Raw genomic sequence first — 17,665 nt, 5'->3', positions numbered from 1 at the left:
GTGCGTCACCCTCATCTCCCAAGGAGTTTAAACTCCCAAAGGAGACAGGAGGTGGGAAGCGAAAGAAAGAAAGAAAGAGGAGCAGGATCTGAAGAAGGTTTCCTTTTATCTTGCTTGCCATTAACTGGCTGTTCTGCTGAGCCACATACTAGCACTGGTCGATGAGACAGGAAGGTCTGAGCAGAGAAAGGCAAAAGGGAGCAGAGGTACCTGATCTGCAAGAGGGACAGCTGCCATCATATCCTTCACTGGCACAGAGAGGCAAGGAGACTTGCAAGAGGCCAAGGAGCCATCAAGGCCTGATACTTGACGCAAGGACACAAGTTAGTATCCAGTGGCACATACTGCTGATCATTCTCCTTTCCTGTGCAGACCTCTAATCACCTGTTATTCACAGCCCCACTCCACACACACCTTGAACCTGAGCGGCAGTAAGTGCCCAGCAACTTCCTAACACCTAAAAAGCAATCAGATGGCACAATGTAGCATCTGTTAAGATGAGATACATCCTCCAGAAGTGCAGCTAGCCAGCTTCAAAAGCATAAGAAAAAAAAAATCCTCCTTCATTACAGAAGAAAGAGCCAGGTGTAACAGCAGCTGGAATTTCAGCCATCAGAGACAGTGTCTTGGTATTACGCAGTCATTCCCCTGCTTTAGATTCCCTTTGACAATTGCTTGTTGCTGCCTGTTGAGGCTTTGATCCAACGCCATCATCTCAGCAGAGTCAGAAATGAAGGACGGTTGTGGGTGTGGGATGCACCAAGAGGTGTTTCCTTTCCCCACAAAAAATTTCCCTGACACCAAACACAACCAAGCCCTTTTCAAAGCCCAGAACATATTTCCAGGTGAAGACATTATTCCCTTCCTCTTGGAGGGATGAGAATGGCTGCCCCAGGGTCAGGGAACAGCGAAGGTCATAAATACGAAAACATACCATGACCAACAGCTACAAGCACCAGCCAAGGACTTATCTGGCCTGGAACTAAGAAGATCAGTACACAAAAGGTTATTTAAGCTTTAAATCCTTTTGTAGCATGTTCCAGCTCTCAGCTGTTGGGGAAAAAGACCACCTACCCCAAAGAAAGAGAATGCCACAAACTGCTGCAACATGACTTACACCCTCCACCACACAGAAGAAACCCAGCTAACTGAACTAACTGGTCTTAGACAGCACCAAACATTTAAGTGGTGCTAAAAATACCGCAGTTTTAAAGAACAGGTCTTAAGCATCGTTCTACCCAGTCTCATTTTTTTTGAGAGAGAAGTTGCCTGGATTCTGCTCTTAAAAATAATCTCCTTATTACATTCAACGGGTCAAACTGGCCCTTTGTGACCACAAGGAAGGGGTAAGTGGCAAACTGGGGGGGGCTGGCTCTGTCTGCCAGATTTTATCAGCACACACTGGGCAGAGGAGGAGCTTTTCAGTCCCAGGTAGCTCTAGGATTCTGAGTTTCCATGCCATGCTCCCAATTCTGGAGTCTGACCAAGGAGGCAACATGCTCAAGCCTCAAAGGAAGAAATAGCATTTCCCTACAACATCACTTCTGGCAACCACTGGAGTCTTTGAAAATTAATCCAAATCTCTGCTGAGAAAAAGAACAGTTTATGGAGAAGTCAAGACCTTGAAGGACAGCTCTGTACTCCCTCACTATGAATGACCGCATCAAGCTTCACATGCTAGTTTCCCAGCTGTGCTCCCTACTCAGTCTCCTGCCCTGCACGTGCTGACAAGACTCCCTGCTCACACACAGGTCCCCAGAGAGGAAAAGACCCAGTGGCATGGTGCATTCCAGCTGTGACAGGTGAAGAGGGAAGAATAACTTTGACACTCCAGCCATTGCAACAGAGGCCCAGTGGCCTAGGTTGCCTTGGCTTTTTTATTTGACTGTCACTCAGGCTTTGACGTTATTGAAAGATCAAACTCCGTTGTGCCTGTTCATTACCTTAATCCTATTTTCTACACAGCTTTATTATCTCTTCAGGCTTCCTTGGGAAAGGCTGTCAGAAGCTGGATCAGGGGGGAGAGGGTTGCCTATCTCCTCACCCCTGTCAGATGCCTCTATTCAGGAACAGCCTTCTTGATGGGCAGGGATATCACAGCACAACCCATAACCTTCTGGGGTACTCCAAAGGCACCACTGGACTAGGTCACCCAACAAACATGAATCATAGCTGAATGCACTGGTGTTGTCTTTCCTGCTCTGGTTTGTCCTTTGTGGGATGTCCCTTGTAAAGCCTTTCAAAAGACTTTACTTCAGAGAAAAACAAACTGGTTTATATTTGTATTTGATGCAGTTGACTCAATCTAAACTATAGATTAGAAGGAATTGGCCTCAGCCCAGCCCTGCATCCACACCAATCCTCCTCTACCTCCTTTCCACAAATGCAGCTCAGTATGCTGACACCCCTCAGACCCCTTCTGCCATTGCCCCCCTCTCTTCTCTCTCAGAGCCCACTAGCTCACCTCAATCCTGACAGCACTCCCTTGATAATCTGTGCTGTGCCACGCCCACCCAGAGCATACCAGTCCTAGAAAGCTGAGCTGCTGTTCAATAATCCTGCCAAATATTTGGTATCTGTCCATCACTACACAAAGACCCCCAGGCTGAAATTTGTCAGCAGTTGAGTCTCACATGAGGATTTGAGCCCAACATTTCCCCAGTTGCTAAGGTCAGCACCTTCACTGAACAGGAATTACTCAATGGCCCCAAATCTGAGGCCACAGCAATTAAGCTCCTCAATGCTTAATAAGACAGACAACACGCCTAAATCACTTCTGTAGATTATCTGTTACCGCCCCTCGCCAACCTGAGCTACCAGAAACACCAGCCAGGACAAGATGACTGTAGTACCTCGTTTGCCTCTGGCTGCTGAGTACTATGGAAAAGTGGGTGAATGGGAGGATGCAAGTCACCTTCTTCAGCCCTCTGGCTCAGGCTGAAGCATCAATTAAAACAGATGAAAAAGAAGGTGTAATGGGCATATCCTGTTTGTACATCGGTAATGGTAAGAAACCAAGATGGCTGGTCATCAACTAGAAAAGATGGGAAGAAAGGTCAAACTGCTCCCTACTGAATCAGAAACCACCCTCCACTTTTTCACATGAGTTTGTTCCATCCTTCATCCCATTCCACATCTCATGTTTAAACACCCCTTGCCTACATGGACTAAAGGAATGATTCTACAGCATCTCCAATATTGCATTTTTCACTGTTACCTACTTTCCTCGTCAAGTCCCTCCCTGCAACCTGGAAGCTCACTCACCTCTCAAGGTCCCAGATTCTCAGAGGTGAGGTGTGTCCACAGCAGGCTGTCCCCGTCACAAAAGAGCTGTTTAAAAAAAACCAAAACAAACAAAAAACCACTTACTAATCCTCATGTTCCAAATAAATAGTACATGAACAAAACAGAGAAAACAAGCTACAAGACAGACATTGAATTCTAGTTCAAGACTATTTCAGCATGTCCCACTGCATTTTACAAGGAGTAGCCAGCAGCAAAGGAAGAGGTGCTCCAGAGCTCCCAGTAGCTGAGCTTCCCAGATGCAGCAGATCACAACTGCAAAGATTTGGCAGGACATAAAGATGTATTTGCATATGCAAAGGAAAAACCTAAAACAGGAGCGACTGTAAATTGCAGTGACATTTTCAAAACAGTTAGTGCAGTACTCAGCACATTTCATACACAGTCAGCACTATGCTGCAGAAAGACCCCATGGAAAATTCCCTGTTACTTCCTACTTCATGTCTTGCTTCTGTTTGCTGCCAACTTCTAAGCACAATCATGAATTGGCTGCAGCATCACAGGCCTAACGAATCACAGAACAGAGGTCTCCAGTCCAGCCTGCTCAAAGCAGGGCCAATTTCAAAGCTGGATCAGGTTGCCCTCCCCTGTGTTCAAGCACTCTCTATTAGCACAGCTCTCCTGCAGCAATATTTGGCTCAGTTCACACTCTCCAGCAGGGTCCACTCCAAAGTCCTCTTTGGCAAAGCTACATCCCTACTGCACATGCTGGCTCCAGAGGTCGCCTGACAGCCCCTGGCCTCAAACTAGTTGATAAGACAGGAACAAATCCTTAAAATCAAGCAGCACGAACACAGGTGCTGTGGCTCCCTGCACCACGCTGCTTGTTTTGTGCCAACTTCCTATCCTCAGTCCAAATAAGAGAAAGCAGCTCATACAAAGTAAGCTATAAATGACCTTTCACAAAGCCACATTTATTGCAGTTACTGAGAATAAAATGCCAAAACTATGTTTAAGTCATTGCAACAAGGATAGCATGAATGCAGGAAATGGAGCCTGCTTTAAATAAGAGCCAGTGCTATGCTTTGCCTAAACATCTTTTGCAGCATGACACAGGGCTGGCAGCTGAAAGAGGAAAGCAAAATAAGGAAACAAGGTCATATCTGTAAAAATAGCAGTTTTCAAACACTTCTTTGGTCCTCTACAACATTCTGCCTTTGGAAGTCAGAAGGTGTCTCCAAGCCTCTACTGAACCAGGAAGGGATACTTGCAGTGTCCTTGACTTCTGTGAGAAGCACTACTGCTCGTGTTACAAGGTACCCAGCAGCAAAGAGGTCAACATGCGCTTAATTTGGTCAAAGCCAGTGAAGAGCCATGTGGAAGCAGGGCCAGAACTCAGGATTCCTATTCTGAGCTCCATGGTTTAGCTGAGCAATTGGTTTCTCCAAACCATAAGGCCAAAGCAGCACTGCCAATATACTCTGCAAAAGAGGCAAGCAAATCTCAAAGAGCTACAGGAACCAATAAAGAGCTACAGCTACCAAGGTTCTCTTTTTTTGCTGGCTTTATCCCTCCTACCCAAACTCACATATCTGGAGGTGTCCCCAAGTCCTGAGACCCTCAGTGCTAGTCAAGGCCTGCAGCACCAGAGCTATTTCAAAGTCTCTCCAACCAGGCTGTTTAACATGCAAAAACCCAGGTTCACTGGCAATGCACCTGTAATTGGCCCAATGCACCTGTAGAGCACAGGGATCTCTGCACAGGTGCTACAGGGTGCACGTTATTCTTCTTCATGAAGTCCCTGACCAAAGTACGATAGTTTAAGGAAAAGCCAATTCCTGTTGCTGTGCAGCAGCCATGAGGACCATTTAAGAAAGTATGCAGCATATTTGGAAACAGGGCTTTGGCTCAATAGCTGCCTTCACCATAGTGCAGGACAAGAGGTAACTTCTCCCTTATGCCAGAGTATCCCATCTCAGAGGAAAACAAGCAAAAGACACCCACTCTGACAGCTCACTGGTCAAACCCCACGTCTCAAAAGCAGCACTTTGGTCAGGGAGTCCCTCAGCTACAAACCTAGGTGTTGGGTTCTGTCCCTCCCTTCCCAAACATAATCCATTAATAACTACTAAAGCCAATTACCGTGGTTAGAAACATAATAGCAGTCAGGGAGTCAATCAAGCAGGCAATTGGGCGCTTAAGATTTTTCTTTTGGGGGACAAACTGACTCTGTCCCAGCAGCGAACGCCCTCACGTGGGAGACAGGCCCCTTTGTGCAGAAGGTATGCGCAAGGCTTTGATGGTTGCCACAGGTCTAAATTAGCATGGAGGCACATCAACAGGGAGAAAAAGGTGGGAGGAACAGCAAAGTCTAATCCCTGCTCATGCTGTCAGTTCTGGACTTCAGCTTTCCCTCCTCAGTCTTTAACCCCCACTCCTAAAAAAAAAAAAAAAAAACACCAAAAAACCCCCCACTAGATGAAGATATTTCTCTCCAGCATTGCATACAGGCCTCAGGGCCACAAACAAGTCTCTTCTGGGTAAAGCTGACTCCATTCAGTCAACAGGAATTTTGTCTCATACTTCAGCAGGATCAGGTTTGCAGGCCTTATCTTTAACAGGCTGGAGCCCATTAGCAAGCAAAGATAAGACTTCTCTCAGAAAAGTGAGGCACCTTCACTGCCAGGATTAGAAAGCAGCGTTCACAAGACATGCACAAGAAGTGATGCCTATGAGAAATTGTCAAAGCCTGGGAGCAAACTGATCTGGAAGTCTAGATTCCCAGAGGATGACACAGGGCCCCTCACCTTGAGTTCAGTCTGCAGGCTTCACCTTCAACCCCTAGACTTCTCATAAATGGGAAACGCAGAGGTGGCAATTTAACTTCAAGCAAAAGGGCAACACAAGTCAGCTTTGATAGGTCTAAAACAACATGCAAATTTGAGTTAAGCATGTAAAGCTTGGCTCCAAAACTTCTGAAACATTGTTCAGCAGAACTGAAGCCTTCTACCAAGCTTCTTTCAGTTCACTTTCAACAAGGCTTTTTGTCTTAGGAAGCACAGAGCACACACCAAAAACTTCTGACCTGGAGAAGTGCAACCTCTTCACTACTGTTCTCGCCAGCTGCCCAAGGGAAACAATTCAAGCTGAGTTACTAGCTTAGTGAGTGTCATTTATTTTACCTACAATGCTTTCAGGAGTCAGAGAGACTGAGGAGAGACTAGACTGTCAAGAGGAGAGCACAAGATACCCTGTATATATTACTGTAGGGATGACTCATCTCCATGAACTGTATATGATACTAGCGATGTACACAGACCCTGACAGATGCATCTACTGCTATGTTTAAGTTTCAGATGGCCTCGGAGGTGTAAACCCCCTTCCCCACTAAGCTTTCTTCTGCCCTGTGAAAGATGCAGGGCACCATGACTCCAAAAAGCTCCTCTAATGGGAAAATGAACACCATTGCAAGGCTTCCATAACAGGTCATGTTGCCTTCACAGGGATCCCCCAGGAGGTAAAAAAAAAAGCAAACCAACATAGCATTTCCACCTCTGCTGGACCAGGAAGGCAAGGATTCTGGAGAGCATTAAGACACGTACTTCATATACAGCATGATTATGTTGTCCAAAGCAGGGCATTTTGCAACTCATCTGATATTTTGATGTTCTTTTTCCCATTTGAAACTCTCTACTGAGAAGGAGGAGAAAAAAGAAAATAAAAATAACTGATTCACCTGAAGCCAGACCTTCTCTATGCTACAAAAGAGACATTTCATTAGAGAGCCATCCCCCCACAATAGAAGCTGGGCCAGAGGATGAGAGAGAACACACATCCTGGCAGCAGTGGTTGAAAGAAACACAAGAACTTCTCTCCCTCTGACTGACTTGTGGTTGTTGAAGATCCTATGGCTTTTCTGGCAACAGCTGCAGTGTGTTGGCTACAGCTCCGCTGCAGTGATCCCATACCTGCCCCCAAGGTGCCAACTACACAGTTTCACCCCACCTGTAGCACCCATTTTTACCCCATCCCAGATAGAACATTGCCAGATGTGGATGAACCAGGGGGAAAGGGGCAGCTGTCCACAGTCCTTACGGAAAGATGCTGTTTGTCATAAGGCTTGGAAACAGACTCGGCTCCAGAGATACAAATCCTACTGTACAATCCATACCTTCCTCAATGCACACCCAGCCTTCAGAGCAGGCACTGCCTGAGCTGGGAATCCTGCAATGCAAAGTCACCAAGGGAACCTGGGTGAAACAGGCCCTTTTCAACCTCTTCTCTCTAAACTTCCCCCATGCCCCAAGCTTGCGCCCTTCCCCTGTACTTGCTTCTCAGATTGCTTCTCAAGTACCATTCTGCTCTTTGGGGGATTCCAAATCTAGAATCTGCTTGACACGTGCAAGAGCCTGTTCCTTCCTCCTCGCGCGCTCCCCCACCCCCTAGAATTGGATGTCGTTATTCCATTTTGGAGACTATTACATACAGCGACTCATCAGACCAGGAAACAAAGAAGTTATTACTTGACAGAGCCCTGCAGCTGGGAATGTGGAGGGCAGGGGGAGAGAAGGGGGAGCATTGAGGGAGACAGGACAGGGGAGGGGAGGGGGTGGCTAGTAGCAGCGTTATGAAAGCTATCAACAGAAAGGACAGCTCAAAGATGGGAAACGTCTTTTTTAAAAAGTCTCAAGTGGGATGAGAAAAGGAGTAGAGAAAGCAAGTCCAAGACAGAGAGAGGAAAAGAGAGAAAGCAGTTGGTGCCGACGGTGCTGCGGGTTAAACACACGGGTCTGTGGGTTTGTGTAGCCTTTGATTCAGCACTGACACGCTTTGGCAAGGGAGGCCACCGGAGCTGTCAAATCCTTCACCAACGTGCCCATCAATTGTATTCAGCTCTCCCCGACCCGCACTGGCATTTTAATTACTGTTGGGTAAACTAATTTGTACAAATGAAGGCAACTCTGCCTAATAGAATATGCAAGCTCTCTGACCTCTGACAGGCAATGACACAAGATACAAAGGAGGCAGAGGAAGGCTTTTTATCAGAGCCTTATTACTCTCTATTACTCCAATTAGTTAAGCTCCAGTGCTCCTAATTGGGGGAAAAAATTGCAATTAAATCAATTTTTGATGGGCTGAAAGTGGGTTACCGAACCGCCCTGCCTGTGAAACACTGATATTATAGCAGCAAAGGTCAAAGTCTTTGTCGGCACCTGTGGGGCCCCCACCTCCCCTCTCTAAGCCCCTCTGTGCCCCCCCAACACACGCAGCTCGCTAAGGCAAATCATTAGAACATGTCATGTCTTATCGCAGCCGCCACCATCCTGCTAACCTCATCAGTTGACATCATTATGGAAGGTAACTCCTCCAGCATGAATACAGTGCTAAGGTCACACAAACTTGATGGAGCCCCTGCTGAAGAGCCCAGGAGGCTGGGGAGCGGATGCAACAGTAACAACATTGTGAAGGGCAGAGGAGGGGGTCAGAAACTCAGCCCAGGGAGTTTCGGCACCTCCAGCATGAGGCTTCTCCAACAGACCAGATACACACAAAGGGAGGGAGACAGAGCAGGGAAGCAGGTGCTCCTTCCCCAGAGGCTTTTAATTTGCAGGAAGAAAAAAAAGAAAAAAAAGAAAAAGCAGCACAGCATTGGTTTAGCATTTTCTTCTCCATGAGAAATCAGGCACCACAAACATGCAAGAAGTCCCACCTGCCTTTGATTCAGGTAATGCTGGACAAAGCTAGGATTCGGTGGTCATGCAGGGCTGGTGTTGCGCCCTTGCTGCCCCAGACCAATTGCTTTAGCTCCACTTTGTGCCTCTTGCAGGATGACCAGAGAAATGAACCAACCATTTTCAGTATCTCAGAAGCAAGTCAGAACAGCTGGGTTAAATACTCACAACTCAGTAATCACAAACTGAACAAAAATCAGCAGGTAAGGCAGTTGCTCCAAAAGCCCAGCCACTGTTAATGGGACAAAATTACAGATTTCCAGAACAGGGAATGTGGGGAGTAGAAGGTTATCTAGCAGATGACAGGATTAGTAAAGCTGAAGAAGCCAATAACACATGATATAACTGTCCAAAACCTGAAATAACAAGTGCAGGTTGTATCCAATCTACTCCAGCTCTGCAATATCCCTCTGGCTTTTGGCTCCAGACTAAGTCTTTCCATATTCCTCAGCCCTCAAGAGCCTTCCCATCCTTCCAGTTCCACGTAACATGCTCCTCCTCCACCCTTGCCTTGCAATGCTTCAGCTCCAGACCTTCCATGCAAGGAAAAGACAACACAGTCCAAACTGACAAACACTTTCATTCTGTGCTGCTAGCTGTTTACTAAGCTCGAGAGTTCTAGGCTCCACACTACTTTGTTAAAGCCTGGTTTCAGGAGTGTGTTGGCAGCCTCCTCAGGTGCCTGTACTACTCCAGTCTCAGCACAAAGGAAAGCTTCTAGGGTGCTCAGGAGCCAGGTTTCTATTTGGGTCCAACTGCTTGCATGCATATAAAATAGTCTTGTATTTGCACTCAAATAACAGGACTGACCTCACCTCAGCAAGCAGAGATCCACTGCAGCACAGCCTCATCTTTGTTCAGCAGTGAGTAATATTGCCAAAGAGAAGCAGCAGCTGGAGGCAAGTGACCAGGCTTGTTCCACAAACAGACTGGAAAGCACTAGCACATTTGCTGCCACTTCCTTGAGCCTCACATGCACGCTGCAGTGTCCCTCAAGGCATCAGTTAGCTCAGGGTTGAACTGTGGTCCTGATAGGCATCACATATTGCACACAGAGAAACTACAGAAGAGCTCTGCCACTCCCCACTAGGGACTCAGTGCACAGAGAAAACAAAATGTGTAAAGACAACTGCACAAATGCCGCCACATTTACAACTACTGCTGCTCCAAGAGGAAATGCTGTGTTCTGACAAGGAGTGCCAGTGACACAGGCACGGACAGACAGACTAATAACTCGTTTGAATGCTTCCTTGAGCCTCAAGTGGATCACTAGAAAGTGGTTCCCAGAAAGAAGGCATTTGCATTTCGTACTGAAGGGCACTGTATAGATGCTTGGTTGAAACAGTGAAGTCTCACATTTGAGGGAGAGCTCCAGTGCATTTGATAGAAGAAATGATCACATAATTTCTCCCATGTCATTTACTGCATACCTCAGGGTAGAGGGAATGTTGGCTTTATCTCTCCAACCCTCTGCCTTGACCTCTAACTTTATGTCTTCCTCCAGAGACCCACAGGCTGGAGAACAGAATAACCCTTTAGTATCTCCAAAGGCCCAAATTCCAGCATAGTACATGGATCACCCCTACTCTAGCAAGTTGCTTAGCAGGTACTCAACCTATACACCTCCATCTTGCCTCTGTTGCTTTGCAGTTTCACCACATATTGTCCACCCAAGTCATCCCACAATCTTGTTCACTGCCCCTTCACCAGCCCTGCAGCAGGTAAGTTTTTTGAAAATAGACAGCCAGATATAGAATGTAATTGCCATTTCTGGAGGAAAAACTGGGCTCAGTGACATCAAGACAGAGATTCCAGATAGGACAGACACATGCACACAGACCTTTTCCACACTGCAGCACTGAACAGGAAAGTACCCTTTATTAGAGACTAGTGAGTCTATCCACAGAACAGTCCTGATATTCCTAGAGCTGTCTGCATCTAAATATCACCCTCCTTTCCCCAATATTCCACATGACACATACTTCTAGGGAGATGCAAATGTCCAGGACAAGGACCACACTCAGATTAGCTCTATAAAAGCTGATTTCAGGCTCTGGGTGTTCCCATACAAGAGGGGTATTCAAACACTGCTTTCAGAGTGCTACTGTCATTTTTCAGAACCTCAAACAAAATCTCCTTTGTGGCTGCACAAGTATTTCTACTGGATTGATATCAGCCCTACTCCTTTATTAAAAGGGAAAGGCTTGATAACATGTTTAGCAGTGTAAAATACTTACTTGCATGTTATATCCAGCACTCTTCAACATCCTTCCTCACTCTGGGCTTGCCAGGCATGGAGTTCAGGAGAGAGATCTCTGTACAAGAATTCCTGCACACCTAGTTCTCTCCGGACTCAATTTAATCCCTAACTGATGCTCAAGTTATTACAGGGAAAAAAAAATAAACCACACACAAAAACAACCAACCAAAAAAACCCCAAGACTCCTTAACCATAGGAAGAAAACGTAAAACCGTAATCCAGTATGTTAACTTGGTCACTGGCCTAAACGATGTGTATCAAACATCAAGGAGACAGAAAGCCTGTACATGCTTACCAGGCCTTTCTGTGCACAAAGCAATCTTTACAGGCATCCACTGGTGCTGTCTTGGAAGCCAAATCATAAAGAAAGATGACTCTGCTGAGAAAACATTTGTGAGTCTAAAACCTGGACTGTACAAGAGAGAGTTCTCTATTCCTGCCATAGAAAGCTTTCTGGGGAGAAAAAAAAAAAAAAAAAGGGGGGGAGGGAGGAAAAAAAAGAGGAAGTCTAGGGACTTCTAGGTCAGTCCAAGACTAGGTGGTTAAACACCCTACTACAGTAGGCTTACTTCAGCTTCAGATTATCAGTAACCAGAACAAAGTGTCACAGGATATTTTGAATTCTCAGAAGCTGCAACATTAGAAAAAGCAAAGAAAGTCTCTACTAAGGTTACATTTGTTTGATTTGTTTTGATGAGTTTAGAATTTTTGTTTGTTTGTTCCATCTTCTTTTGCCAGCGCAGGTCAAATAACCGCAGTTGGTATCTGGACTTCTTTAATTACACTATGCATTCTCCCTTCCAACATGATGACTAGGGCAATCTCAGCCATCTGCAGCAACTTCATCCCATGCTCTACTCCCCAGAGCAGCTATTCAAATACAGATGGGCAAGACTCCTGCCAGGTACCCACCAGACAGCATGCTCTACATGCCATCTGCAATACATTGCAAGGGAACTGCAGGGTGACTTCATAAAACCTTCACCTTGAGCAATCCACTGGCTTTTCTGAACCAATTGAAAGGAACAAACAGATGAAGCTGCTGGATGAGCAGCAGAAAAACATGGCCCCAGATGAGATATATGCAAAGGTACTAGGCACCAGACACCCCCTTCTCCTGGTGTAAGGCAGGGCACCTGCAGACCATCACACATCTCAGGAAGATCTCTGAAGGCCTGGCACTCACTTCCCACCCACCTGCACACCCACTTCGAGTCTTCACACTCAGCACCTATCCCCTCGCTACTGGGCTCAACACCAATAGCCTTCCTCTCACCCTGACCCTCACCCACTTCCCCAGATCCAGCAACCCCCTCAAGCTCAGTGCTCTGGGCCCACACACAGCCTTACAAGAAGCTCTGAACTCCAGCCCTCAGTTTCTCAAAGCCTGCCCAGGTGTAAAACTCCAGCGATTCCTTTTTCTTTGCCATTTTCCCTCCCTCCTCCCTCTCCCCCTAGCCCCACCAACACTTTCAGGCCACACAGTGAGCTGGGAGGTTGGAGTACACGAGGACCACTACAGCAGTCGTGCTGTTTCAGGCCCCCCCAACTCAAGACAATTTCTAAGAGCCATTTCTTATTCTCCCCTCCGTGAAACGATTTCTGTTAATTGCCTGGTGGGAATCACTTATAGGTGGGGGAGACTCTCCCCCCACACACACACCCTGGCCCCTAATTGGCTTATTGAAGTTTTAACAGGGCTTTCACCTGGAGAAGCTGGTAATTATTCCCTTCATTCCCCTCTTGCTTGTACCTGTAGCTTCACACTTGGGGCCTGCCTGGCTCCACAGGGGGGACTTTGTTCCCTCTAACTACAGGCCCCACAAAAATGGGCCCAGCAGCAGGAGAACGCAGCAAAGTGGTAATTTTCAGCCTGGCGTAATTAGCCAAGGTTCTTTCAGCCCAAACTACTGAATGAGGAGGGGGGTTGCTGGGGAGGGTGCACCATGTGGGAATGGCGGGACAGGAGCTGCTCTCAACAGGCAGACAAAGACCTCTCAGGGACTCCGATCTGGGGCGAGCAGGAGGAGGGGTTGGAGCAGGACAGCCTGCCTGGCAGAGTGGAGGCACGGTCCGCGGTGGGACACCAGGTCAGCTCATGACAAGCATCTTTTCCCCCAGCCTGTGGAACAGGACAGTGCAGGATGCCAAAAAATGGGTAAAGGAGAAAAGAGATCCAGTGATGCACAATAGGAGCCTGTGAAGAGCTGCAATGCATGACAGATTCTTGAAGGCCTGGTGTAGCCTATGCTCTCAGGGCAGGATTTCTAGTCTAGTACCTTTACACTGAGATTAAGAAAGGCAACAGACTTGGAGAGGAAACTGGACAGTGCAGGTCCCAGACAGGATAGCAAGAACTGTGCCAAGGACAAAGTGAGAACTCTTACTGCTGAGAAAAATCAGGAAAGAATCATTCACTTCCTCCAGAATCTGCCCTAAAAGTCAGGCAACAAGCAGAACCAGGAGAACAGCAATGAAGGCTCCAGGTTCTCTTTTTGCTGAGACATTTCCCAATAGCAAAGCAAAACTTCTTTTCATAGTGGGACCTCACTTATTCCACCTCCCTTTCTGCTACAAGCCTTTGGATCTGCAAAACCTACTAGGAAACCTGCTGCACGTAGGCTGACCAAACCACTTGGCTCCTGTGTCGCACCAGACTGGCAGCAGTTGTCCCAGAAGCCAGAAACTGGCATCCTGTGGCACAGTGCCTCCATTGGTTCTTAGGACTTGTCAGCATCTATGCTTTCTTCGGATTATCACCATTACCTTCAGGATAGAAATCCTTGTCCTGGCTGGTCAGCATCAGGGCTGTAGATGAGTTAAACCTGCTCAGCTGACTTGATGATCAGAGCTCCAGTGCAATAGGGTCATTTTTTTTAAAAAAAAATGTTAAATTATAATTTGAAAAAACTCATCTTGTGTCCCTTATGGTTGCAGTACCCTGTAGGAAAGCAAGTATTGTCACAGTCTAAAAGCTTGGTCCTTATTCTGCAATGAAGACCACATAGTAAGCAGGCAAGTGAAAAGATGCCCACTACTTTAATCAGAGCACAAGTTACATAGGAGTGCTGAGCAAGCCTAGGAGATGATGCAATCACAACAATCCTGACAAGGAAAGGAGATCCCCAGAGACTCCATAAGTAGCAACCCCCAGGGCACAGACTTGTAATTTTTGAGCTGCTTAAAATACACAACTATGACCCAACACTGCAGCAGGTTGCAAACTGCAGAAGTTGCCTGATTCCACCCCACAATACTCTGGTTTCTCTTTAGATCACATGTATCTTTCACATTTTACTTAACACTCCTGCAGAAAGGCCCATTTTTCAATTTCAATCCAATTTTTTGAAGCCTCACTCAAGCTCCTCTAAGTACTTGCCATGGAGATGAGTTCAGCTAGATACTGTGTGCCTCAGGCTCTTCAATGCTCAAGACTTTTTCCTTAATGGCAACCTTTGACACTTCTGAACAAAATATGCTTGCCATGGAATCAGTGCCAGCATCTGAGAAGCAGAGACCAAGAATAAATATAAGCAGACTCAAGTTGACCAGGCCAGTTTCAAGGCTACATAGAGAAATCCAATGAACATTCCCAGCACCAGTGGGAAAAGATAAGTAATGCTGCCTATGCTCACACCTTACCACAAACCTTACAGTGTCCAGGGCTTTTTCTTCTCATAATCCCACATCCTACTAGGGGACATGTAGAATTGATTTAAGTAAATATTGCAGCTGTCACTGCTTTGGACAAAAGTCTAAATACAGGCCTATGTGTAGAAAAATGCTTAAAGAATCATGATGCAAACGAAGAAAATCTTTCCTATTTTAAAAATACCTCCTTTCTATTTTTTAGGCTTCAGGACGGCCAAGGCCAATCCCAATATATTTTCAGATGTGACTGGCAGAGTTTTCAGTTAACAAGCATTCTTTTAAAAATGCACATATATAATGACAGCTTATGTAAACTTTTCCATTAGAACATATGATAGAAAATGACTTTTCAATAAGCCAGCAATCCATGCATACCAGTGAGGTTAGGGGGAGGGAAGAATCCTTTCAGGTTTGCCAGAACAACTAAAATCCAAGAATGTTTCTTTCCCACCCCTACTTTTAAACTGAATCTGTTTTCCTGGTGCCACAAGGCACAAATTATTTTGGTCTTATTCCTTTTGCCATATCACCACCCCCCACCACTACCACCCCAATTCAAACTGCTCAATTTAGAAGAATTTTGAAAAAAGTGATCAGGGTGGTGAGGATGAAAAGGACTTCTCAACAAACATGTACTTTCATCATCTTCCCACAAAGAGCAGCAGTTCTTTCTCCACATCATGCAGAAGCAGGAGCTGTACTTGTTCACACTTATAAAGGAAAGAAACTAAATCACTTAAAAACAGAGTGCTTGATCTTCCTTCTCTGCTCTATGATATCCAAATGAAGTCTAAAGGAGTTGTTCAGCCAGGGAGTAGTGGATAATGCTCAGAGGGTTTTAAGAAGCTGAAGACCAGGAAAGGTGAAAGGGGAGAAGCGTGTTTATGCAGCAAATGCTGCACACAGAGAGGTCCAGGACACTGAGGCATGGAGACACAGGTGCTCTGTGGAGGAGGCGAGCAAAGCCTCATCTGTGTTTAACTCAGCCATGAAATGACTCCTCGAGCTTTCCTGCTCTGATCATTCCAGCCCTGACAGACATGCTTGCAACAACCTCAATTCACTTGCCCTTAAAGCTCTGGGCAGGTTTCCCCTCCTCAGCTCTCCACTCTATGCAATATGATTTGCTTCAGGGTTTTCATGCTAAGTGTCTGGAGCATGTCAACTGTTTGCCCCTAAGCGACCGAGTTCCTGAATGAAGCCCCTACTCTCCATCTGCAGGTTCAAAGCATGCTTGGTTCTGAGAGTTTTATTTCACCAGAGTGAGAAATAAAACCCACCAGTCAGGCCAGAAAGCTCCAGCCCTGTATGCAGAGAAAGGCAGACAAAATTTCATTAAACCACCAGTCAACACACATGTCTAAGACATAAAGATGTTTAATGACCACCTCCCACACAGATCCTGAACTACCCAAAAACCCACTGAAAAGGTTTTGCAGTAGCTAGAGCTCAAACCATCCTGACATCAATATACAATAAAACACAAGTTCACAGCACAAGTTATCATCTTCAATATCTGTAATCAGGCTGGGCTGCAAGGCAGTACAAGAACTACTGAATTTCAGTAATAACTGAGATTAGCCAGATGAAGGTAGGAAAGGGATCAGGCAAAACAAATGCTGCAAAGACAGGGAAAGGACAAGGGAAGAAGTCGAGAAATAATTTATTATAATGCTTAATATCAGTGTATTGGAAAAAAAAATGACACAGAAAATGGAGTAGGAAGGAAAGGACTGCACTGGAAAGGACTGGGAAAAGCCCCTCTAGCCACACATTTCTTAAAGCTACAATGGAAGACAAGATTCCCAAAACCACCTCATCCTTTGATACCAAGAAATAGGTGATAAATGAAGTACCACCCTTCCTCCTATCCCTCAGTAAGTTGCTGTCTAGGTGAAGCAGGACAACCTGCTGTTAGTCAGTCCTCCAACACTTCAAGGAACAGAAGTCTGGAAGCTTTAGATGCACAGGCAGCTTTGTGGGCAGGAGTGTGAAGCCACAGTTTCCTCCTTTCCATTCCATGGCCTGCCCTATTCCCATGCACTCTGTGAGTTTAGGAAGTCTCATCCAAAACCACAGTTATTAAAAGAACCTTTTTTACTTGGTAAGTCAAACACTCACAGGAAGAAATCCCAGAACCACGCTCGTGCTCACGTCCTCCACTGAAATGAGCACGTTACTGAAGTGTCAGTATTTGATTCTGCAACAAGTTAGGAATGTCCCAGTTGAAGGTGTCACAGATCTTTATCATGTGGATACACAAGAGCCAATTACATGACCATCAAATCAGAGTAGGCTGCATCTCTATGGACTCCACTCAAGAGGCTTCATTGCAAAGTTATGAGTTTACCACATCTCAGGGACACCTACATGTGAAGTCCACTCTAAATAATAACTGGCCAGCAAGTACTCACAACAGTCATGGTTTGCTACTGCTTCACACAGGACCATAAATAGAGTTGGGGTAGCTTGGGAAAAATACTACAATCGTAAACAGAGCAGAGGGTGTCCAGAGGGAGGAATCATTTACCATATATTCCTGTAAGATGGTCAGGCAAAAGGTTTAAACCAGAACAAATAGAACAAAGTGTTTCTTCCTCAGGACACAGCACTGAATTGGAAAGGAGCCTATGAAATCCAGAACATTAACAGGTTCAGAAAGAAGGGATGAGCTGCTCACAGAACGAGTCTCTGGTCCAAATGCAAATGCTAGCCAGGGAAACCCTAATCTCTTCATTACAGGAAGCTGGGAAAGAACATACAGGAAAGGATCTTTTTT

The 17,665-nt window shown here is 45.9% G+C and overlaps 1 protein-coding gene across 3 annotated transcripts in view; it reads right to left on the bottom strand.

The window, feature by feature from the left end:
- The window catches only part of FBXW4 (F-box and WD repeat domain containing 4), a 63,076-nt gene that overhangs the window by 12,052 nt on the left and 33,359 nt on the right, over nt 1-17,665 (bottom strand). For 2 of the 3 annotated variants that reach the window (XR_003398696.1, XM_026851296.1), the window contains exon 6: nt 3,265-3,330. The exons of the other annotated variant lie outside the window; for it this stretch is intronic. Coding sequence is in view for 1 of the 2 variants with exons in the window: in XM_026851296.1 (XP_026707097.1) it covers nt 3,265-3,330 (66 nt within the window). In the remaining variant the exon portion in view is untranslated. The remainder of the gene's footprint in view (nt 1-3,264; nt 3,331-17,665) is intronic. 3 annotated transcript variants of the gene reach the window in all.

This window comes from Athene cunicularia (assembly GCF_003259725.1).
Source record: "Athene cunicularia isolate RWA chromosome 6 unlocalized genomic scaffold, athCun1 chr6_part1, whole genome shotgun sequence".
Lineage (NCBI taxonomy): Eukaryota > Metazoa > Chordata > Aves > Strigiformes > Strigidae > Athene > Athene cunicularia.
The sequence above is the reverse complement of the archived record's forward strand: the minus strand, read 5'-3'. Positions and strand labels throughout refer to the sequence as shown.